General features: G+C 38.7%; 1 protein-coding gene and 1 long non-coding RNA gene across 5 annotated transcripts in view; one reads left to right on the top strand and one right to left on the bottom strand.

Moving 5' to 3' along the window:
* The window catches only part of PCSK5 (proprotein convertase subtilisin/kexin type 5), a 458,158-nt gene that overhangs the window by 264,250 nt on the left and 174,637 nt on the right, over positions 1-19,271 (top strand). For all 4 annotated transcript variants that reach the window (XM_077906524.1, XM_077906513.1, XM_077906535.1 and 1 more), the window contains exons 14-15: positions 13,377-13,520; positions 17,950-18,052. In XM_077906524.1, coding sequence (XP_077762650.1) covers positions 13,377-13,520; positions 17,950-18,052 — 247 coding nt within the window. The remainder of the gene's footprint in view (positions 1-13,376; positions 13,521-17,949; positions 18,053-19,271) is intronic.
* Positions 1-19,271, bottom strand: part of LOC144318970 (uncharacterized) — a 75,403-nt gene that overhangs the window by 42,702 nt on the left and 13,430 nt on the right. The gene's annotated exons all lie outside the window — the stretch shown is intronic.

The raw sequence follows: 19,271 nt of genomic DNA, 5'->3' as shown, positions 1-19,271 counted from the left end.
GGCTCAATGGCAGGTGATCTGTTTGATAACCACCCCAGCTCCCATTCAGCTGTGGATACATCTTCAACCATCTAATAAACTCATGCTTCTCAGTGCTCTCTCTGTGGCAGCCCATCTGCAGAAGATCCAGGCCTGAGAACATTTTCAGATTGACATCCAATCCAAGCCCTCTCCTGATCACAGAATTAATTAAGTCAGACATTCTGTGATCCACTGTAAGAGTGTATATTATTCAGATACTGTGGGCTGTGCAGGGCAAAGGAGGAACACAGGAATGGATCATGCATTTGCCATATTTTTGACCCCCCAGTCAGGGAAAGTTACTCATTCTGAGAGATCGTCTTTGGCCCACATCTGGCCATCTCTTCTCCCTAATTCTGTGAGGTGGTTCATCTGTGTTGCCACAGCCGACCCACACTCGGGGAGGTTAAAACCAGCATGGTGGCAAGGTCACAGTGAATCGGGATAAAGGATTTGTTAAAAAGTAGCCAGGTCCAGCTCATCTCCAGCATGCCTCAGGAATATAATGGTTGCCGAAATGTGATCCAGAAATCGAATGTTTGTCAACAAGGCAGGGTGGATAGAAAACATTAGAATAAACTAGACCGTGGTCTCTAGACACTTGAATTGGCTCATCATCTACTTAGTCCCCAGGAACATCCCCTCCCGTCCCTTCCTCTTTCCAGACCAGGCTCATTGCTCGTGTGATAGGGATATACTGGGTCGTGACCCTCAGGGGCACTCATGGTGACATGGGTGTGCTGCCCAACCCCAGTTGATCCATCAGCAAGTGGCACTTCAGGGGTCTTACATCTCAAGAGATCCCAGGGAAATAATCACTGTCCAAATGTGGCAGTTGTATACCAGGGGGTGGGGGTTGGCCTGGGGGTAGCCTAAGGTACACACATAGAGGCACACTGTTGAGAATATAAGACAGTTACAGAACTGACTAAAAGTGACTCCTCTTTATTATCACCATGCACCAGCAATTCTAAAGAATGTCAATGGTAAAGTGCTCCTCCCCACAAGAGCAAACTACCCCTGGGGGCGAACTCACGGTAGACCTGGTATTTATTTGCAAGGGTCAGGGGCCACAAATATCAGTCTCTCTGCCCTCTAGGAGTTCAGAGTCCCTCCAGAGTTTATGATGATCATCTGTGCGAGAGACTCTCAGCAGGAGCCCAGATAATCTAAGGAGAAGCCAATGCTGTGCAAGAGGCAACTAGATTATCTGTGTAATGTGTATATGTTCCTGTGTAATCCCAGTCACCTCTAACCATTTTACAGATGTCCTTTTATGCCATAAGAGAGATATCCTAATGCTATTATGGGTCTGGGGTCAGTAGGCTTTAATAGATTCATACAGTGTTTGAATATCCTTCCTTCAGCCAATCTTCCAGTTTAGGGTTACTCACAACGTTGAAAAGGAACTTCTACTTCTGTGTGTGTGTATGTTTCTGTCACTGTTTCTGTGGTGTACATTGTAAGGTTTTTCTATGTAAGGTTTTTCTCTCTAATTGGGGATTTCTTTAATAAGCTACTAGAAATTCAATTGGAGATGTAGGATTTTCGAGCCTGATGAAATGGTAGACTCATTCCCAAGTGTAGAGGTTCCTGATATCAGACTGAGCTGATACTTCTTTATTGTTTCTTCCCATTTGTTTATTGCTAAAATACATACTAAGGATTTTTTAAATTGAAGTACAGTTGACACAAAATGCTACATGAGTTTCAGGTGTACAGCATGGTGATTCGACAATTCTTTGTGTTATGCTGTGTTCATACAAGTGTGACTACTATCTGCACCGTACCACTGACTCTATTCCCTGTGCTGTGCTTTTCATCCCTGTGACTTGTTCATTCCATAACCCTAAGGCTGAATCTCCCACTCCCCACCACTGATATTTCTCATCCTTCCATCCCTTTCCTCTCTGGCAACGACCAGTTCATTCTCTGTATTTATGAGTGAAATTGTATGGTATTTGCTATTCTCTGTTTCACTTATCTCAGGTTCGGCCATGTTGTCACAAATGGCAAGATCTCATTCCTTTTTATGGAATCTAGGTTCGGCCATGTTGTCACAAATGGCAAGATCTCATTCCTTTTTATGGCTGAGTAATACTCCAGTGTGTGTGTATCTATATATATAGATATAGATATAAATATAGATATATTGTATTTTCTTTATCCATTCATCTATTGTTGCTTCTACATCTTGGCTACTGTAAATGCCACAGTAAACATAGGGGTGCATATATTTTTTAAAAATATTTATTTATTTATTGATCTATTTATTTATTTATTTATTTATTTATTTATTTATTTATTTGAAAGCACTAGTGTGGGGGAGAGTCAGAGGGAGAGAGAGCAGTTCAAGCAGACTTCCCATTGAACATGGAGCCCAACATGAGGCTCGATGCCAGGGCCCTGAGGCCATGACCTGAGCCATAATTAAGAGTCCAATGCTCAACCGACTACACCACCCTGGCACCCCTACATCTATCTTTTTGAATCAGTGCTTTTGGTTTTTTGGGTAAATATCCAGTTAGTGAAATTACTGGATCATAGGATATTTCTACTTTTAATTATCTAAGGAGCCTCCAACCTGTTTTCCAGAGTGGCTGAACTAGTTTGCATTCCTACCAACAATGTATGAGAGTTCCTTTTTCTCCACATCCTCAATAACACTTGTTACATCCGTCTTTTTTATTTTAGCCAATCTGATTGGTGTGACATGATATTCCACTGTAGTTTTGATTTGGATTTCCCTGATGATTAGTGATGTTAAGCATCTTTTTGTATATCTATTGGACATATCTGTGTCTTTCAGGAACTGTCTATCCAGGTTCTCTGCCCATTTTTCATCGGATTGTTTAGTTTTTTTATGTTGGGCTGTAAAAGTTCTTTATACATTTTGGATATTAACCCCTTATCAGATATTTCCTTTGCAAATATTTTCTTTTCACTAGGTTGCCGTTTTGTTTTGTTAATGGTTTCCTTTACTGTACAAAAGCTTTTTATGTGGGTATCATCCCAATAGTGTATTTTTACTGTTGTTTCTTTTACCTAAAGAGACCTATCCATAAGTATGTTGCTAAGGGCAATGTTTAAGAAATTATTGGCTTTGTTTTCTTTTAGAATATTTATGGCTTCAGGTCTCACATTTAGGTCTTTCATCTATGTGGGGTTTATTTTTGTATATGGTGTAAGAAAGTGACACAGTTTCATATTTTTGCATGCAGCTGTTCAGTTTTCCCAGCACAATTTATTGAGGAGGCTTTTTCCCATTATAAATTCTTGACTTCTTTGTGGTAGATTGACTTTATAAGTGTGGGTTTATTTGTGGGCTCTCTGTTCACTTCCAGTGATCTCTGTGTCTCTTTGTGCCATATTCTTTTGATTGTTGTACTATTTTGATTACTATAGCTTTGTAGAAGATCTTGAAATCTGGGATTGTGATGCTCCAGCTTTGTTCTTCTTTCTCAAGAGTGTATTGGCTATTCAGGGTCTTTGGTAGCTTCACACAAATTTTAGTATTATCTGTATGGCCATTTTAAAATTATTCTAATCCATGAGCATAGACCATTTTGCCATTTGTTTGATCATCTTCAGTTTCTTTCGTCGATGTCTTAGGTTTTTAGACTACGAATCTTTCACCTTCTATGTTAAGTTTATTCCTAGGTGTTTTATTCTTTGTGGTACAATTATAAATGGGATGGTTTTCTTAATTTCTCTTTCTGCTACTTCATTATTAGTGTATAGAAAGGCAACGGATTTATGAATATTAATTTTGTATCCTGCAACATTATGGAATTCATTTATTCTAGGGTTTTTGATGGAGTCTTTAGGATTTTGTATCTATAATATGATGCCATCTGCAAATAGTGACAGTTTTACTTCTTCCTTACCAATTTGGATGTCTTTTATTTCTTTTCCTTATCTGTTTGCTACAGCTAAAACATCCACTACCATGTTGACTAGAATTGACAAAAGTGGGGATTTTTGTCTTGTTTCTGATCTTAGAGGAAAAGTCTCAGGTTTTCACCATTGAGTATGACATTAGCTATGGATTTGTCCTTTGGCCTTTATTATGTTGAGGTATGTCCTTCTAACCCCATTTTGTTGAGAGTTTTTATTATGAATAAGTGTCGAATTTTGTCAAATGCTTGTTTTGCATCTACAGAGACCGTCATAGGATTCTTATCCTTTACTTTATTAATGTGGTATAGCTCGTTGATTGATTTGCAGATACTAAACCACCATTGTATCCTCAGAATAAATCCCACTATGAATGTCCTTTTAATGTGTTAATGAATTTGGTTTGCTAATATTTTGCTGAGGATTTTTTAATCTGTGTTCATCAGGGATTTTGGCCTATAGTTTTCTGTTTTTGTAGTGTCTTTGCCTGGTTTTGGTATTAGGGTAATGCTAGTCTAATAGAATCCTTCCTTCCTCTTCTATTTTCTGGAATAGTTTATTAACTCTTGCTTAAATGTTTGGTGGGCATTTGCTTCAATGTGGATGGAACCGGAGGGTATTATGCTGAGTGAAGTAAGTCAATCGGAGAAGGACAAACAGTGTATGTTCTCATTCATTTGGGGAATATAAATAATAGTGAAAGGGAATATAAGGGAAGGGAGAAGAAATGTGTGAGAAATAGCAGAAAGGGAGACAAAACATAAAGACTCCTAACTCTGGGAAATGAACTAGGGGTGGTGGAAGGGGAGGAGGGCGGGGGGTGGGAGTGAGTGGGTGACGGGCACTGAGGGGGACACTTGACGGGATGAGCACTGGGTGTTATTCTGTATATTGGTAAATTGAACACCAATAAAAAATTAATTTATTAAAAAAATAAAAAAAAATATTTAAAAAAATAAAGGTTTGGTGGAATTCACCTGTGAAACCATCTAGTCCTGGACTTTGTTGTTTGGGAGATTTTTTTTTTTTTTTTTGGCTGATTCAATTTCCTTACCAGTAATTGATATGTTCAGATTTTCTATTTCTTCCTGACTCCATTTTGAAAGATTGTATGCTTGTAGGAATTTATCCATTTCTTCTAGGTTTTTCAATTTGTTGGCATATACTCTTTCATAGTAGTCTCCTATAACCCTTTGTATTTCTGTGATGCTAGTTCTTACTTACCTTTCATTTCTGATTTTATTTGGGTCCTCCCTTCATTTTTCTGGATGAGTCTGGATAAAGGTTTATCAATTTTGTTTATCTTTTCAAAGAACCATCTCTTGGTTTCACTGAATTTTTTATTGTTTATTCAGTCTCTGTTTATTTATACTGTGATCTTTATTATCTCCTTCCTTCTACTAACTTTGGTCTTTGTTCTTCTTTTTGGTGTAAGGTTAGATTGTGTACTTAAAATTTTTCATGTTTGTTGAGGTAGGCTGTTGAGGTTGACTTATGGTGTCATAAAATTCCCTCTGAAAACTGCTTTCTTTGTTTCCCAAAGATTTGGGATCACTATGTTTTCATTTACATTTATCTCAGTGTATTTTTTATTAAGCCATTGGTTGATTAGTAGCATGTCGTTAGCATCCATGTGTTTGTGGGGTTTTTTTCCTACTTTTATTCTTGTAATTGATTTCTAGTTTCATACTGTTGTGGTCACAAAAGATGCTTGTTTTGAGACATATTTTATGGCTTAACATGTGCTCCATCCTGGGAGAATGTTCCATGTACACTTGAAAAGAATGTATATTCTGTTGGTTTTGACAGTCTACTCTGTATAACTGTTAGGTCTATCTGATCTGATGTGTTGTTCAAGACAACTTTTTCCTTATTGATTTTCTGTTTGGATGATCTATCCATTAGTGTAAGTCTGGTGAAGTCCTCTATATCATTGTATTACTGTCAATTTATTCCTTTGTGTCTTTTTGCTTTGTGAATTTTGTTGCTCCAATGTTGTACATAGATATTTACAATTATTATATCCTCTTGCCTTCCTTTGTCTCTTACTATAGTCTTTGTGATTAAAGTATATTTTGTCTGATAGACTATTTTTGTTTTATTTTTTCCTGCTCTCATTTGCATGGAATATCTTTGCATACCTTCATTTTCAATCTCTATGTGCCTTTAAGTCTGAAGTGAGTCTCTTGTGGGCAGCATATAGATGTGTCTTGGTTTTTTATTCATTCCACTACCCTCTGTATTTTGATTTTAAGTATTTAGACCATTTACATCTAAAGTAATTTATCAATAGGTATGTACTCATTGCCATTTTACTAATTGTTTTCTGGTTGTTTTTGTAGTTCTTGTTTTATTCTTTTTTCTTGTGATTGAGGACTATTGTGTTATGCTTGACTTTCTATTTTTTGTGTATCTATTAAAGGCTTTTAGTCGGTGTTTACCATGGAGTTCATGTATAACATCTGAAGTATATAGCAATCTATATTAAATTGACAATAACTTAAGTTTGAACACATTCTAAAAGAACTCCATTTTTATGACCCACCTCCACATTTTTGTATATATTTTCATATTTTACATCTCTTTTTTTGTGATTCCCCTTAACTATTTTTTTTACACATAATTGACTTTACTATTTTTGTCTTTTAATCTCTATACTGGCTCCATAAGTGATTGTGCTACTACCTTTACTGTATGTTTGTTTCTACTCGTGAAATTTTTCCCTTCCATAATTTTCTTCTAATTGTGGCCTTTTTTTTTCAAGTAAGAAGTCCTTTTTAACATTTCTTGTAAGGCTACTTTAATGGTGATGAACTCCTTTAACTTTTGTTTGGGAAACTCTTTATTTCACCTTCAATTCTGAATGATAGTCTTCCAGATAGAGTATTTTTGGTTGTAGATTTTGGCTTTTTCCCCCCCTTTTAGCACTTCAGATATATCATGCCACTTTCTTCTGGTCTGCAAAGTTTCTGCTGAAAAATAAGCAGAAAGCCTTATGGGGTTGACCTTGTGTGTAACTAATTGTTTCTCTCTTGCTCTATTTTTTTTTTTTTTTAGAAATTTTTTTAAAGATTTTATTTATTTATTCACAAGAGACAGAGAGTGAGAGAGAGAGAGAGAGAGAGAGGCAGAGGGAGAAGCAGGTTCCATGCAGGGAGCCCCACATGGGACTCCATCCTAGGTCTCCAGGATCACGCCCTGGGCTGAAGGCAGCGCTAAACCGCTGAGCCACCCGGGCTGCCCTCTCTTGCTCTTTTAATATTCTCTCTTTATCTTTAACCTTTGCCATTTTAATTGCTATCTGTCTTGGTGTGAATTTCATTGGATTTGTCTTATTTTGAACTCTGCTTCTTAAAACTGGATATCTGTTTCCTTCCCGAGGATAGGGAAATTTTCAGCTATTATTTCTTCAGATGAGTTTGCTGCCACTTTTCCCTCTCGGACCCCCTTAACATGAATGGTTGTTCACTTTATGTTGTCCTAGAGGTCCCTTAGCCTATCCTCATTCTTAATTTTTTGTTTTCTTTCTCTGTTCAGCTCAGATGCTTTCCATTACCCTGTCTTCCAGATAACTGATCTATTCTTTTATATCCTCTAATCTGTTGATTCCCTATAGTATATTTTTAATTTCAGTTAATGTGTTCTTTAACTCTGATTGTTTTTTCTATATATTTTCTATTTCTTTGTTGAATTCTGAGCTCTTCCACTCTTGCCATCAGTCCACAAAACATCTTTATGACCATTATTTTCAACCGTTTATCAGGTATATTGCTCATTTACATTTAATTTAGTTCTTTTTCTGAGGTATGTCTGTTCTTTCATTCTTTTCATTTGTCTACTCATTTTACTTGGCTTTCTGTGTTTGTTTCTAAGAATTAGGCAGAACAGCTACTTAAACTAGAAGGAATAATCTTGTATGATTATCCCCTGTGTAGACTGTATGTGCCTAGTGACTTTAGGTGACTGCCTAGGGGTCCCAGGTCACTCCATGCTGGGGCCACCCTGGTGGGATGGCATAGGCTGGGTCGGGGTGGTCCTGAGGGAATCTGTGCAAAGGGCACTGTAGTCTGACAGCTGAAGCTAAAGTGGGTGCAAGCCAGGGGATCACAGAACTCTCTGTGCAGAGGTTATCTTGGCAAGATAGCTAATGCTGAAATGGACAAGGGGGGCTGGGGAAATCCCAGTTCTCTCCACACAGATGGTGCCCCAACAGAGCAGCTGAAACCAAAGTACATATAAGCCAGGGGGTTTCGGGGCTTTTTGTGCTTTTGTGCTGCAGGCACCTTGGGAGGACAGTTGAAGCTGAAGTCGATGCAAGCTCCATCTGGAGCCAAAGAAGGCTCAGGCCAGAAGATCCTGGGGCACCTTGCACTGGGGGATCCTGGCAAGTTGTGAACCAACTTGTGGGTTTAGAGTATTCTTGGGTGCTTTGCAAAGGTGTCACCTTCCTGAGATGGCTAGAGCTGTAGTGAGCACTGACCTGGGTGTCCCAGTGTGCACCATGCTGGGACTGCCTTGGTGGCTGATGTGGGCTAGGGGATCAGGGCTCATGGAGGTAGTAACTGTCTAGGGCACCCAGACCATGTTCCTGTCTACACTATTGAGGTTGAAGAGGAATGTAAACCATGCCACTCACCAGCCCCTCTGAGGCAGAGAGAGTTCCAGTAGCTTCCCACCATTTGGCTGAATTCCAATCAGATCCTTTATATTCTAGTTCCTATTTTCCAGTAGCTTCCCACCATTTGGCTGAATTCCAGTCAGATCCTTTATATTCTAGTTCCTATTTTAAGTGTGTGTGTGTGCGTGTGTGTGTGTGTGTGTGTGTGTTTCTGTGCCCCAGGGCTTTGGAGGCCAGTGTGGACTAAGGGCCCAGAACTCACTGAAGCAACAGGATAGCCTTGACTCCAGACCCTGCTCCTCTCTGTGCTTTCAAGGTGGAAGAGGATTGTCAACTGTGGCACTCATAGCCCCTCCATCCTGGAGCTATCTCCAACAGCTGCTCCCACCATTCAGTAGAGTTCTAGGGCTGGATATTTTGTGTTCTGGTTATCTTTTTAAACTGCTGCAGTTCACAGTGTTGAAAGAGGAGAAAGTCCCTTCATTACTGTGTCTCCATCTTTCTTGCCATTCTCTATATGGTCTATCTTTTCTTGTTCTTGACATGTTGAATCAGGCTCAGTTTTACTTCTGGAGGAATTGTTCTATATGTAGATATATATTTGTTCTGTCTATGGAGGAGGTAAGTTTAGGGTCTTCTGCATCACCATCTTGAACCAGAGATCCACAGTAAAGATTTTTTGAAGGATTTTTTCAATTGTTAGCTTTGTTTTGTTACCCATTAGACCTATCTTGGATTTTCGTTCTTGGGCAGATTGCATTCATGTACCAACATAGATTTTTGTCATTCTGTTTTCACAGAACAATTTCTTAACAGAAAGTTGCATCATTGACTGCAAAATCTCCTAAGTAATTTAGCAAATGGAAAACATGATAAGGGAAACATGGCCCAAATATGGCAGTACTTGATGTGAATTGTGGCAGATTCTGAGGAAATAAGATTACATAATAAGTGAAACATAAAGAGATGAATTGCCTGACAAGTATGCCGCCAGTGGGCTTATGAGACACTTCAGAAATGACACAAATAGCAGTAATCAACTATGAGTCAGCATTCTTCCAAGTCCTACACAAGGATAAACTTTAGATCCAAACTGATCTTAAGTTAAAGAGCCAGATTTTAGGGTAACTGATGGATGGGATTTCCTTTATTGCCCTTGTGTTATATGCTCCATCGGTATACCTGAAAGTTGCCAACATACAAGTGAGATCACATAGTATTTGTCTTTGATATTTCAGTTCACAGAAGGCCCTCAAGATGCATCCATGTTTTCACAAATGGCAATATTTCCTTCCTTTTTATGGCTGAATATTATTCTACTGCATTATTACCACTGATAAAAATACCACATTTTTATTCTTTATCCATCAAGGACACATAGGTTGTTTCCATATCTTTGACTATTGTAAGTAACACTGCATTGAACATGGGAGTACATAGATTTTTATAAGTTAATACTTTTGTTTTCTTCCTATAATTACCCAGAAGTAGAATGGCTGACTCATATAATAGTTCTGTTACTTTGGAAAACCTCCATACTGTTTTCCATCAGAGCTCCACTGATTTATATTCTCACCAAGAGTGTTCCCTTTGCTCCACTTCTTCACCAGCACTTGTTATTTCTTGTCTTTTTTTGTAATAGCCATTCTAATAGGTGTAAGGTGATATTGTGGTTTTGATTTGTATTGCCCTAATTGATGGATGTTGAACACCTTTTCACATGCCTATTGATTATGTATATGTCTTCTTTGGAAAAATGTCTAGTCATATTCCCTACCCATGTTTTAATCAGATTATTTTTCTGATATTCAGTTGTAGGAGTTCTTTATATGTTTTGGAGATTAAACTCTGATGAGGTATGTGATTTGCAGATATTCTTTCCCATTCAGTAGGTTCTTGGTTGCCTTTTCATCTTTTTGATGATTTCCTTTGCTGTGCAGAGTCTTTTACAGTTTTATATAGTCTGACTTCTTTATTCTCCTTTTTTTGTCTTTTTAATTGGTCCGATCCGAAAAAATTATCACCAAGACTGATGGCAAGGAGCTTACCACCTATGTTTTTTTCCAGGAGTTTTATGGTTTCAAGTCTTATGTTCAAATCTTTAATTCATGTTGAGTTAGGTGGATTTCTTTTTTAAGATTCTTTTTTAATTTATTTGAGAGAGAGTGAGCGAGCATGAGCTGGAGGGAGGGGCAGAGGGAGAAGGACAAGCAGATTCCATACTGAACAGAGAGCCTGAGGCAGGGGCTTAATCTCAGACCCCTGGGATCATGACCTGAGCCAGGGATCAAGTCCTGCAACGGGCTCTCCACAGGAAGACTGCTTCTCTCTCTGCCTATGTCTCTGCCTCTGTGTCTCTCTCATGAATAAATAAATAAAATATTTTAAAAAATATTTGGTAGAATTGACCAGAGAAGATATAGTTCTAGTCATTTCCTTGTTGGGAGGTTTTTTATTACTGATCCAATCTTTACCAGTAATTTGTTCAGATTTTCTATTTCTTAATGATTCAGTCTTAGTGAGTTGTATAGGTCTAACAATTTATCCATTTCTTCTAGGTTGTTTATTTTAGTTATAACCTCACGTCTTTTTTTTTTTGAGAGAGAAAGAGAGAGAATGAGCTGCTTGGAGTGGGAGGGGGGCAGAGGGTGAGAGAGAATCAAGCAAGCTCCACGCCCAGCATGGGGCTTGATCTCACCACCCTGAGATCGTGACCTGAGCTGAAATCAAGAGTCAAACTTTTAACTGTGTCACCCCGGTGCCCCTCTCCTCTTTCATTTCTAATTTTGATTCTCTCTCTTCTTCTGGGTGAATTTAAATATAGATCTGTCAATTTTGTTTACAGTCCTATGTTCCTAGTAAACAGAAGTTCTGCTGACCACTAGTGCCAGCAACCTAGGGTGTCCCCTGGGATGCAGCCGTAAAAATGTGGGTGCTGGATAAGGGTATAGTTTCCTTCTGGTAGATACTAGTGAGTTGGAGCAAGTCTGAGGGAGAGAGCAAAGATGGTACTCAACAGCCTCTGCCTTGGGAGAGTATTTCAGAGGCCCCTAGCTGTATGTTAAGGTAAGGAAAAAAGCCTCTTTCACAGAAAATCAGTGCTTTTCAATCACTGGAAGCTCTTGAAAACTAGTCAGTTCACTATAGCTTTGTGGGTCTCAAGGTCTATTAGTTTTCAAAGCAAGATGGTTTGGGGAGCTCATCTCAGGCACAAGTGTTCAAAGTTGGGGCACCCAATATGGAGTTCAAACCTTTTGCTTTTTTGAGAGAAACTTGGGATTTTGAATCCTGATTCAGGGTCACAGGACCAGGGATGGGGTTTATTCCAAGATTGTGTCTCAGCCTCTCTTACCTGCTTTCAGCGGGGGCGGGGGGGGGGGGTGGTGTGCCTACCATGTAGGAGCCACTCAACTACTATTGGTTTTCTTTTGTTTTTGTTTTTGTTTTTTAAGATTTTATTTTTATTTATTCATGAGAGACATAGAGAGAAAAGCAGAGACGTAGACAGAGGGAGAAGCAGGTTCCTTGCAGGGAGCCCGATGTGGGCCTTGATCCCAGAACCCTGGGATCACGCCCTGAGCCAAAGGCAGATGCTCAACCACAGAGCCACCCAAGTGCCCTGGTTTTGACTTTTCAGAGGAAATTGTTCCCTGTGTAGCTGTAGATTCAGTGAGTCCCTAGGAAGAGGTGGATTCAGAATCTTCCTACATTGTCGTCAACCCCCCAGATGGGTTTTAATAGCAGTCTGTCTTAGTGCCTTTATGAGTATTATCAGCATCTGTGCCTGTTCCCTCATCTATATATTGGGAATTCAAGTACATACCTCCCAACTGTTGAGATGGCTTAGCTGACACCTCAAGCTCACCATTCTCAGGACTGTGGCAGAACCCTTGCCCCAACCATGTCTGGACTCTCTGTATTTGGCTAAGTGGAAGAGGGACTTTCAGGGAGGCCTGCTTCCTATCAGCATACTTCCGCCTTTATAATGGTTTTATCTTAATCACTTCTGTGTATGGTTGATTCTTTATGTAAATCTTATTAAGCTTAATCACCTGTAAGTAGTTTTTATTTCTTTAGCTTTACAAAACTAAATAAGGACTAAAGCAAAATGTTCGAGAGCCTTCTCTGCAAAGGAGTTAGAACACTTGCCTCATGTCTCAAGGTACCATTGACCAGAAAATGCTTTACTGTAGCACTGTCCACTAGAACATTCTGCAGGGGTGGAAATACTGTATATTTGTGGCCACTAGCCACATATGGCTATTGAGCACTTAAAATGTGGTTAGTATGACTGAGGAACTAAATTTTTAAATTTTAGTTAATTTAAATACTCAAAGGTATCTAGGGGCTATCACTGGACAGCTCAGGTCTATAGCATAAATAGTGATGTATCCTTAAAATTAAATGACTAATTCAGTCAGTTGGAACAAAATGGTTGTCTTCTTAAACAAGTCAGATTACATCAATTTTTTTTAATTCAAATAAGGTATTTATATCCAGAAAAACAACAGCCTCTGCAAAATTAAATATCCATACCTTGAAATTTCAGCCTTTGGTCCAACTGAGAGGTGTTCATGTCTCAGTCTCCCTATAAATGCTGGTTAAATTAAGGCTTATCTTATAGTTGGTGCTCAGTAAACATGTGATATGTGAACTGTTAATTCTGCAACTGGTAGAAAATGTGCATTTCTAGCTATGTGCCTCATGCAATGCTTCATATGAATATGCTTGCCCCAATTCTTCTACTGTTGTTTTTTCTTAGATGAGAAGGAGCTAAAGAAATTGTAAAGTTAAAGAATGACTGTGTGGTCATGCTATGATTTCATTATTGTTTCTCAAGGGAAATTGAAAGAATGGTCTTTGGTCCTCTATGGCACCTCTGTGCAGCCATACTCACCAACCAACGAGTTTCCTAAAGTAGAACGTGTCCGCTATAGCCGAGTCGAAGACCCCACGGATGACTATGGCACAGAGGATTATGCAGGTGAGTTGGCTTCCACGAGGGACATGAGCTAAAGAAAGAACTCTTGTGCATCACCTCACCATGCAGAGATCAACTTCTACCCATATTCTAATAGATTTTCTTCCATCTTCTTTTCTATCCCCCCAGATATTTGCATGTGTATATTCAGAAAACTGTGTTTTTTCTTCAAATCTAAAAGCATACTATATAGAGTTTTCACATCATTTTTCTTTCTCTTGTGGTTAAGAGCATATTTCCCTGTTGTCACATATCCTCACAACAGATATTTAAAGGACAGCATAATAGTCCATCCTATGATTGTACTGTATTTAATACATAATCTGGGATTTGTAGTTGCTTAGAGTTTTTACACTATTTTAAATAAGGTTTGGATGAACATCATTATTTTATCAGTCTTTATATCTTTAATTATTTCTGTAGAATGGAGTTCTGAGAACTATTATATCAAAGGAAATAAACAGTTTGAGGGCTTGGACAATTAGGTCACATTCCTTTCCCAAAAAGATGTACCAGTCTATGCTGTGAGCAGCTGTGCATTTATTATACTCATTCCTGCCAAAATTAGAAAGAAAAAAGTAAAAAAAATTAAATTAATTTTTATAGCTTTATTAAAAAGTTATTTTTCCTCTATAGTTCTAGGAATTAAACATAATCGCATTTTACCTATTTTTCTATTCAAATTAACACCAATTCTCTTATCTATTTTTAAGAACTCTGTATTTTATTGTCTCACATTTTTCCATATAGTAGTTCCGCTTTATCCAGTTTCATCCCCCTAACCTAAGGTTTCCTAGTAGTATTACTACTACTACTCAGTAGCATCCCATTGTTAAGGGTAAGGAAGCCAGTGATCCTCCATCTGATAGATCATCAGGTCATTAGCAGCTTAATGCTACATTACCATACCCACATCATTCCCCTTACTTTGTCTCACCATATAGGCATTGTATCGTCTCACATTGTCACAAGAAGTACCATACAAGATATATAGACTACATTCACATCCTTTTATTGTAGTGTATTGATTTGATTGTTCTATATTGTTAGCTTCTTACTGTGCCTAGTTTAAAAATTAAACATAGTATCAAGCATCCATTGAGGTTCTTGGAACATATCCCCCACAGATAAGTTGGGGGAGGAACAATGTTTGCTGAAAACATTTTCTCAGTTATTGCTTGCTTCCAAAATGTAGCTTTTGTGTTGTTTTAATGGAAAAAGAAAATTGGAGGGTAGGGTTTATAGTTTCAGATCTCACTTGCTCTCCTTTAAAAAAAAAAAAGTTTTATTCTTTAAAATCAACTAAGTATCCATATCCATTTTTTTCTAATCTTTGATTTTTACATTTGTTAATCCATATGGAACTTACTTTGGTTTATGAGACATAGGATGAAATATGTCTTTATTTTTGAAAGAGACTAACATTATTGACTGAATTATCATCCCTTCTTTTACTAGCTTAGGATCTTCCCTTTTTTTTTTTAATATTTTATTTGAGAGGGAGAAGCAGACTCCCCACTCAGCAGAAAGCCTGACACAGGGTTCAGTCCCAGGACCCAGGATCATGACCTGAGCCAAAGGCAGAGGCTTAACTGACTGAGCCACCCAGATACCCCAGGAGCTTTCCTTTATAACAATAGAATAAATTCTGTTGAACATCTTCTTGTTTTCATAACAATTCTTAACTCCGCTTATAAAGATCACATTGGCATTTAACATGAATTTACACGCAACCTCATAGGAAGAATTATTTAGGTGAGAATTGTTTTTACAATATATACTCTTTCCATCCAAAACACAGATCATGTCCCCTAAAATTTTATTGAAATCTTTTAATTTTTTTGTTGTATTCTTCTCAGTGTTATTCCTATTTATTTTGGGGTCTTGTTGCTATTATAATGGTAAAGATGCCATATTTTCCAACTAGTATATGCTGGTATCCAGGAAATCTATTGGTGGTTGCATCTTTATCTTCTAACTGGCCATTCTGCTCAACCTTCTAATTATTATGTTTAAGAGTTGATTTTCTGGAGCAGTTTAGGTATTATACCCATATCATCTGCAATTTTTTTTCCCTACTTCAAAGTATAGCTCTGGATTTCTGTCTCATTGCATTGACTCACTCAAAGGAACATTCAGTTCTCCTGGGATACAATATAATACTTAATGAACAAAGCTGCTCCCAAGAGAAAACTATTTGTAAATAGCAATTTAATGTGCCTTTAGATGAGAATTGTATTCTTTTTCTAGATACTAAAGTACTTCATTAATCACCCTAACAGAATATCTTAAACATGCACATGGTTGCTTTTATTCTAAACAGGTAGTATCCTAGAGGCCATCGTAAGCTTGAATAATTTAAACCAGTTGAGCCAACCAGAGCTTGACTGTGTTAGATTTTGTCTTACTTGGTTTTGAGCTTATAATATTACTATTCACCTTATAACTAGCAAACCATTTCATCTTCTCTGATAGGAGAAAGGGTATCCACAAACATAAACTGAGCATAATAATAACCTGTTGCTGTATGCCTTATGCTATGTTTCCAATCCACATTTTGATAATGTTAAAATTCTGAACAAATGGTTACATATCCCTGTGGTTTTTCTCATTACATCTCCGAAATGTCCACACGGACACTTGTGTGAGAACAAAGACAATTATTCCATTATTACCCTGCAACCTAAAATGCTCAACTGCATCTGGGACAGTTTAAGATTACAAAAGAAATAGCACAGCATGTGAACTTGCCATACGGAGCCCTTTGGCACGTATAAAGAATAAGTTGTGGGGGTTAATTGCAGAAATCATCTGGTGAAAATTTAGGGCCACCCATGATTCCTTTTCTTCAGAGCTGTGATTTTCACCTTCATGAAGAAGTCAGCTTGGCTAGAGGCACTGATGGTATCAGCATAACCAGATACCTCTACTGTTTCATCAAATTCCGGGGGCCATAGGACCCACGGCTGGCTGGGCATCAACCCTTACATACACCCTCTCCTGCTGTATCACAGCAGAGAGCTAAAAGGTCCCAAGTTACAGTCACTGTGGAATTTAATTTAGAGGTCCGCTTTAAGGCTTAGAGAACAAAGAGAAACAGTGCTGTCACATGACTTGTGATTCATTGGAAGTATGTCTATCTCCAGTCTGCATTCATTTTGAAAGCTCATCACTAGTACCTCATTTACTTCCCCTGTGTGTAGGGGATGTGGACTAAGAAGAGGGACCCATGTTAATCCTCATGCTCCTATCTGTATGATTCTGGACAAGCCACTCTAACTCTTGGAAAGTGTGTTTTCACACTGCATAAATGAGGGTGTTTGAATACAATATTTTTGTCTAAGTCATTCCTCCCAGGTTCTACCATTTTATGTTCTGGCTTAGTAACTGTAGAACAGAGTCTTGTAATGACTAAAGGAGGTCGAGGTTTAACAGTAAATCCTTTTGATTCAAATAATTATGGATCAGACATTTCTGACCTGTCAACTTACTGTTTGTACATTCTGTGCAGTATGTTTATTGCTAGTTAAAATCATGTGAGTTTTCCACAGCAAAGAGCTCCAAGATTATAAGACCCAATGTCCTAAGATATGGAGAACGAGGGAAAAGAGAGTTCAAGCAAGCAAAAGCTCTAGCCCTTGTAATTAGAAGGCTTTTCATCAATTATAAAAATCTCCATCTTTCTGGCATTTTTTCTTCCTGCCTGTGCATTCTCCCTAACTCCATACCAAAGAATATGTCATGAGAGATTAGCAACCATCATCCTATAGGTCTGGAATTCCTTAAGCTTGCTTGCATTTTTAAAAATTTATGTCTAGTTGTCTTTTGTGGAGTTGCCCACTGGTCTGTGGGCAGGACACAATTTTAAATCTATTATCTGTGCCTTAAGTACCTGCTTTGTAATCCAAGACCAGATACTGATAAGCTTGCACCAGATGCCATAATGATGTTTCTTGCTGGCTATAGTATCTCAGAGGTATTCAGTGGTTTTAATGACCTTGGGCAAGCCAGACAATCTGGTCCAGGCTTTGAATAATAAACTTTTTCTCTTTTCTGTCAACAGCTTAACTTCTCATTTTTTATAAATCCAACATTTTTATCATTATGCATATTTAATTGCAGTCAGTTGCTTTTTGCTACAATGGCATTGTTCATTTGAATTCTGAGATATTTGTTATCTCCCACAAGGCAGCCATATGTGCTTTTTTTTGAAAACCGGGCCATGACTGGATTTACATTCTTGATACTTAGTAATTGAGGTTTTCCCCCAGAAGTCAAGAGTGCGTCTCCATGCTTACAGCCATGTTAAAGAAACTTTTACTGCCTAAGGAAGAAAAAAAGTCTTATTTTATACCAAATTCAAAGTAAAACTGACCTGCTTTAAAATCGTTTTTTCTAAGTGTTGTTTTAAATTTTTTATTTTTTTGAAAAGGTCCCTGTGACCCTGAGTGTAGTGAGGTTGGCTGTGACGGGCCAGGACCAGACCACTGCAATGACTGTTTGAACTACTACTACAAGCTGAAAAACAATACCAGGTAAAGAGGAGCCTGATCCGATCCCTGTAGCATGCCCTGGGTGTTCCCACGGGTGTGCTGGAGCCGTATCTGCTAATGTTCTCCCACCAGGACCAAAGCACAGAAAAGATGATGCCGCACTAGCCCACCACCTCCTGGTGTCATTCCAAATGCTGAAACCGATACTGAGTCATAGAACAGAAAATGTACCTATAGGCTATCAAGCTGCAGCTGTCTTATCTCACATTTGGAAGGGCGGTGGGGAGGAACCAGCTCCACATAGGACAGGTCTTCCCCCTCTAGACTTTTCCATTCCATGGACGTCGGATGCTAGAGCTAGGTTTGCTTTTCATGAAACTGTCAGCATACAGCCCAGTGACTGCTTTCCCACATTCCCATGTTTCAGAGGTGCTGGGCCTTACTTATCCTCACTCTTCCATGCTGGGCAGTGAGGTGGACCTGCTGGGACACCGTTATCTCTAAGCCCCTGGCTTGTGCCCCAAGTTGTGCAAATCTGTCCACAGGGAGGACCCTGGGAGAGTGATGGCAAGTCAGAGACTATCTGCCCCAGGCCTCTCTCACAGCCCTACCCCCCTCTTTGTCCCCCTTCAGGAAAAACTTACTATAGTAGCTGACCTGCAGAGAGTCCACACTTCAGTCATCCAGACAGACCCAGACATGTTCTATTCTAGTTCCTGTTTACATCCATGCTGGAATTTCAGTGCCTTAAAGGAAGGGCCCTTGGCTCCTGCAGGATCTCTCATCGCCTAGACCCGCAAAATGCCTGACATTTTCCTTGGTACTCAGTAAATATTTGTTGAATGAATAAACAAAGTGCTGTTCTTCAGTTATGGACAAACAATTTATTTAAGTTTATCATAACCAACCAAGTTTATTTACATCAAGTTAGACAATAGCACACGGGATCCATATGACAACACACAAAAACAGAAGTGAACCCTCATTAGCAACCTTTTTGTATAAAATCAGAGTTCCCACATAGTTTCCCTTCAATCCCAGACCACAACCTTCCTCTTGAGACTCAGTTTCTAAACATCATCCCCTTTAATGAAGAGCTGGACCCAAACCGGAATTGGTTCAAACTAAGACATGCCTTACTTAGTGGACTTGGTTGGTGTGGCTGCCTTGCTACTTCAGTGCCCTACACAGGAAAAGGCTTCAACCAACAGAATTTGGCTCTTCAGATATGGTGTTACTTTCATGGTTTATAAAGGATTTT

This window comes from Canis aureus, chromosome 1 (assembly GCF_053574225.1).
Source record: "Canis aureus isolate CA01 chromosome 1, VMU_Caureus_v.1.0, whole genome shotgun sequence".
NCBI classification, from domain to species: Eukaryota; Metazoa; Chordata; class Mammalia; order Carnivora; family Canidae; genus Canis; species Canis aureus.
Note: the sequence above shows the minus strand (reverse complement) of the source record. Positions and strands in the feature narration are given on the sequence as shown.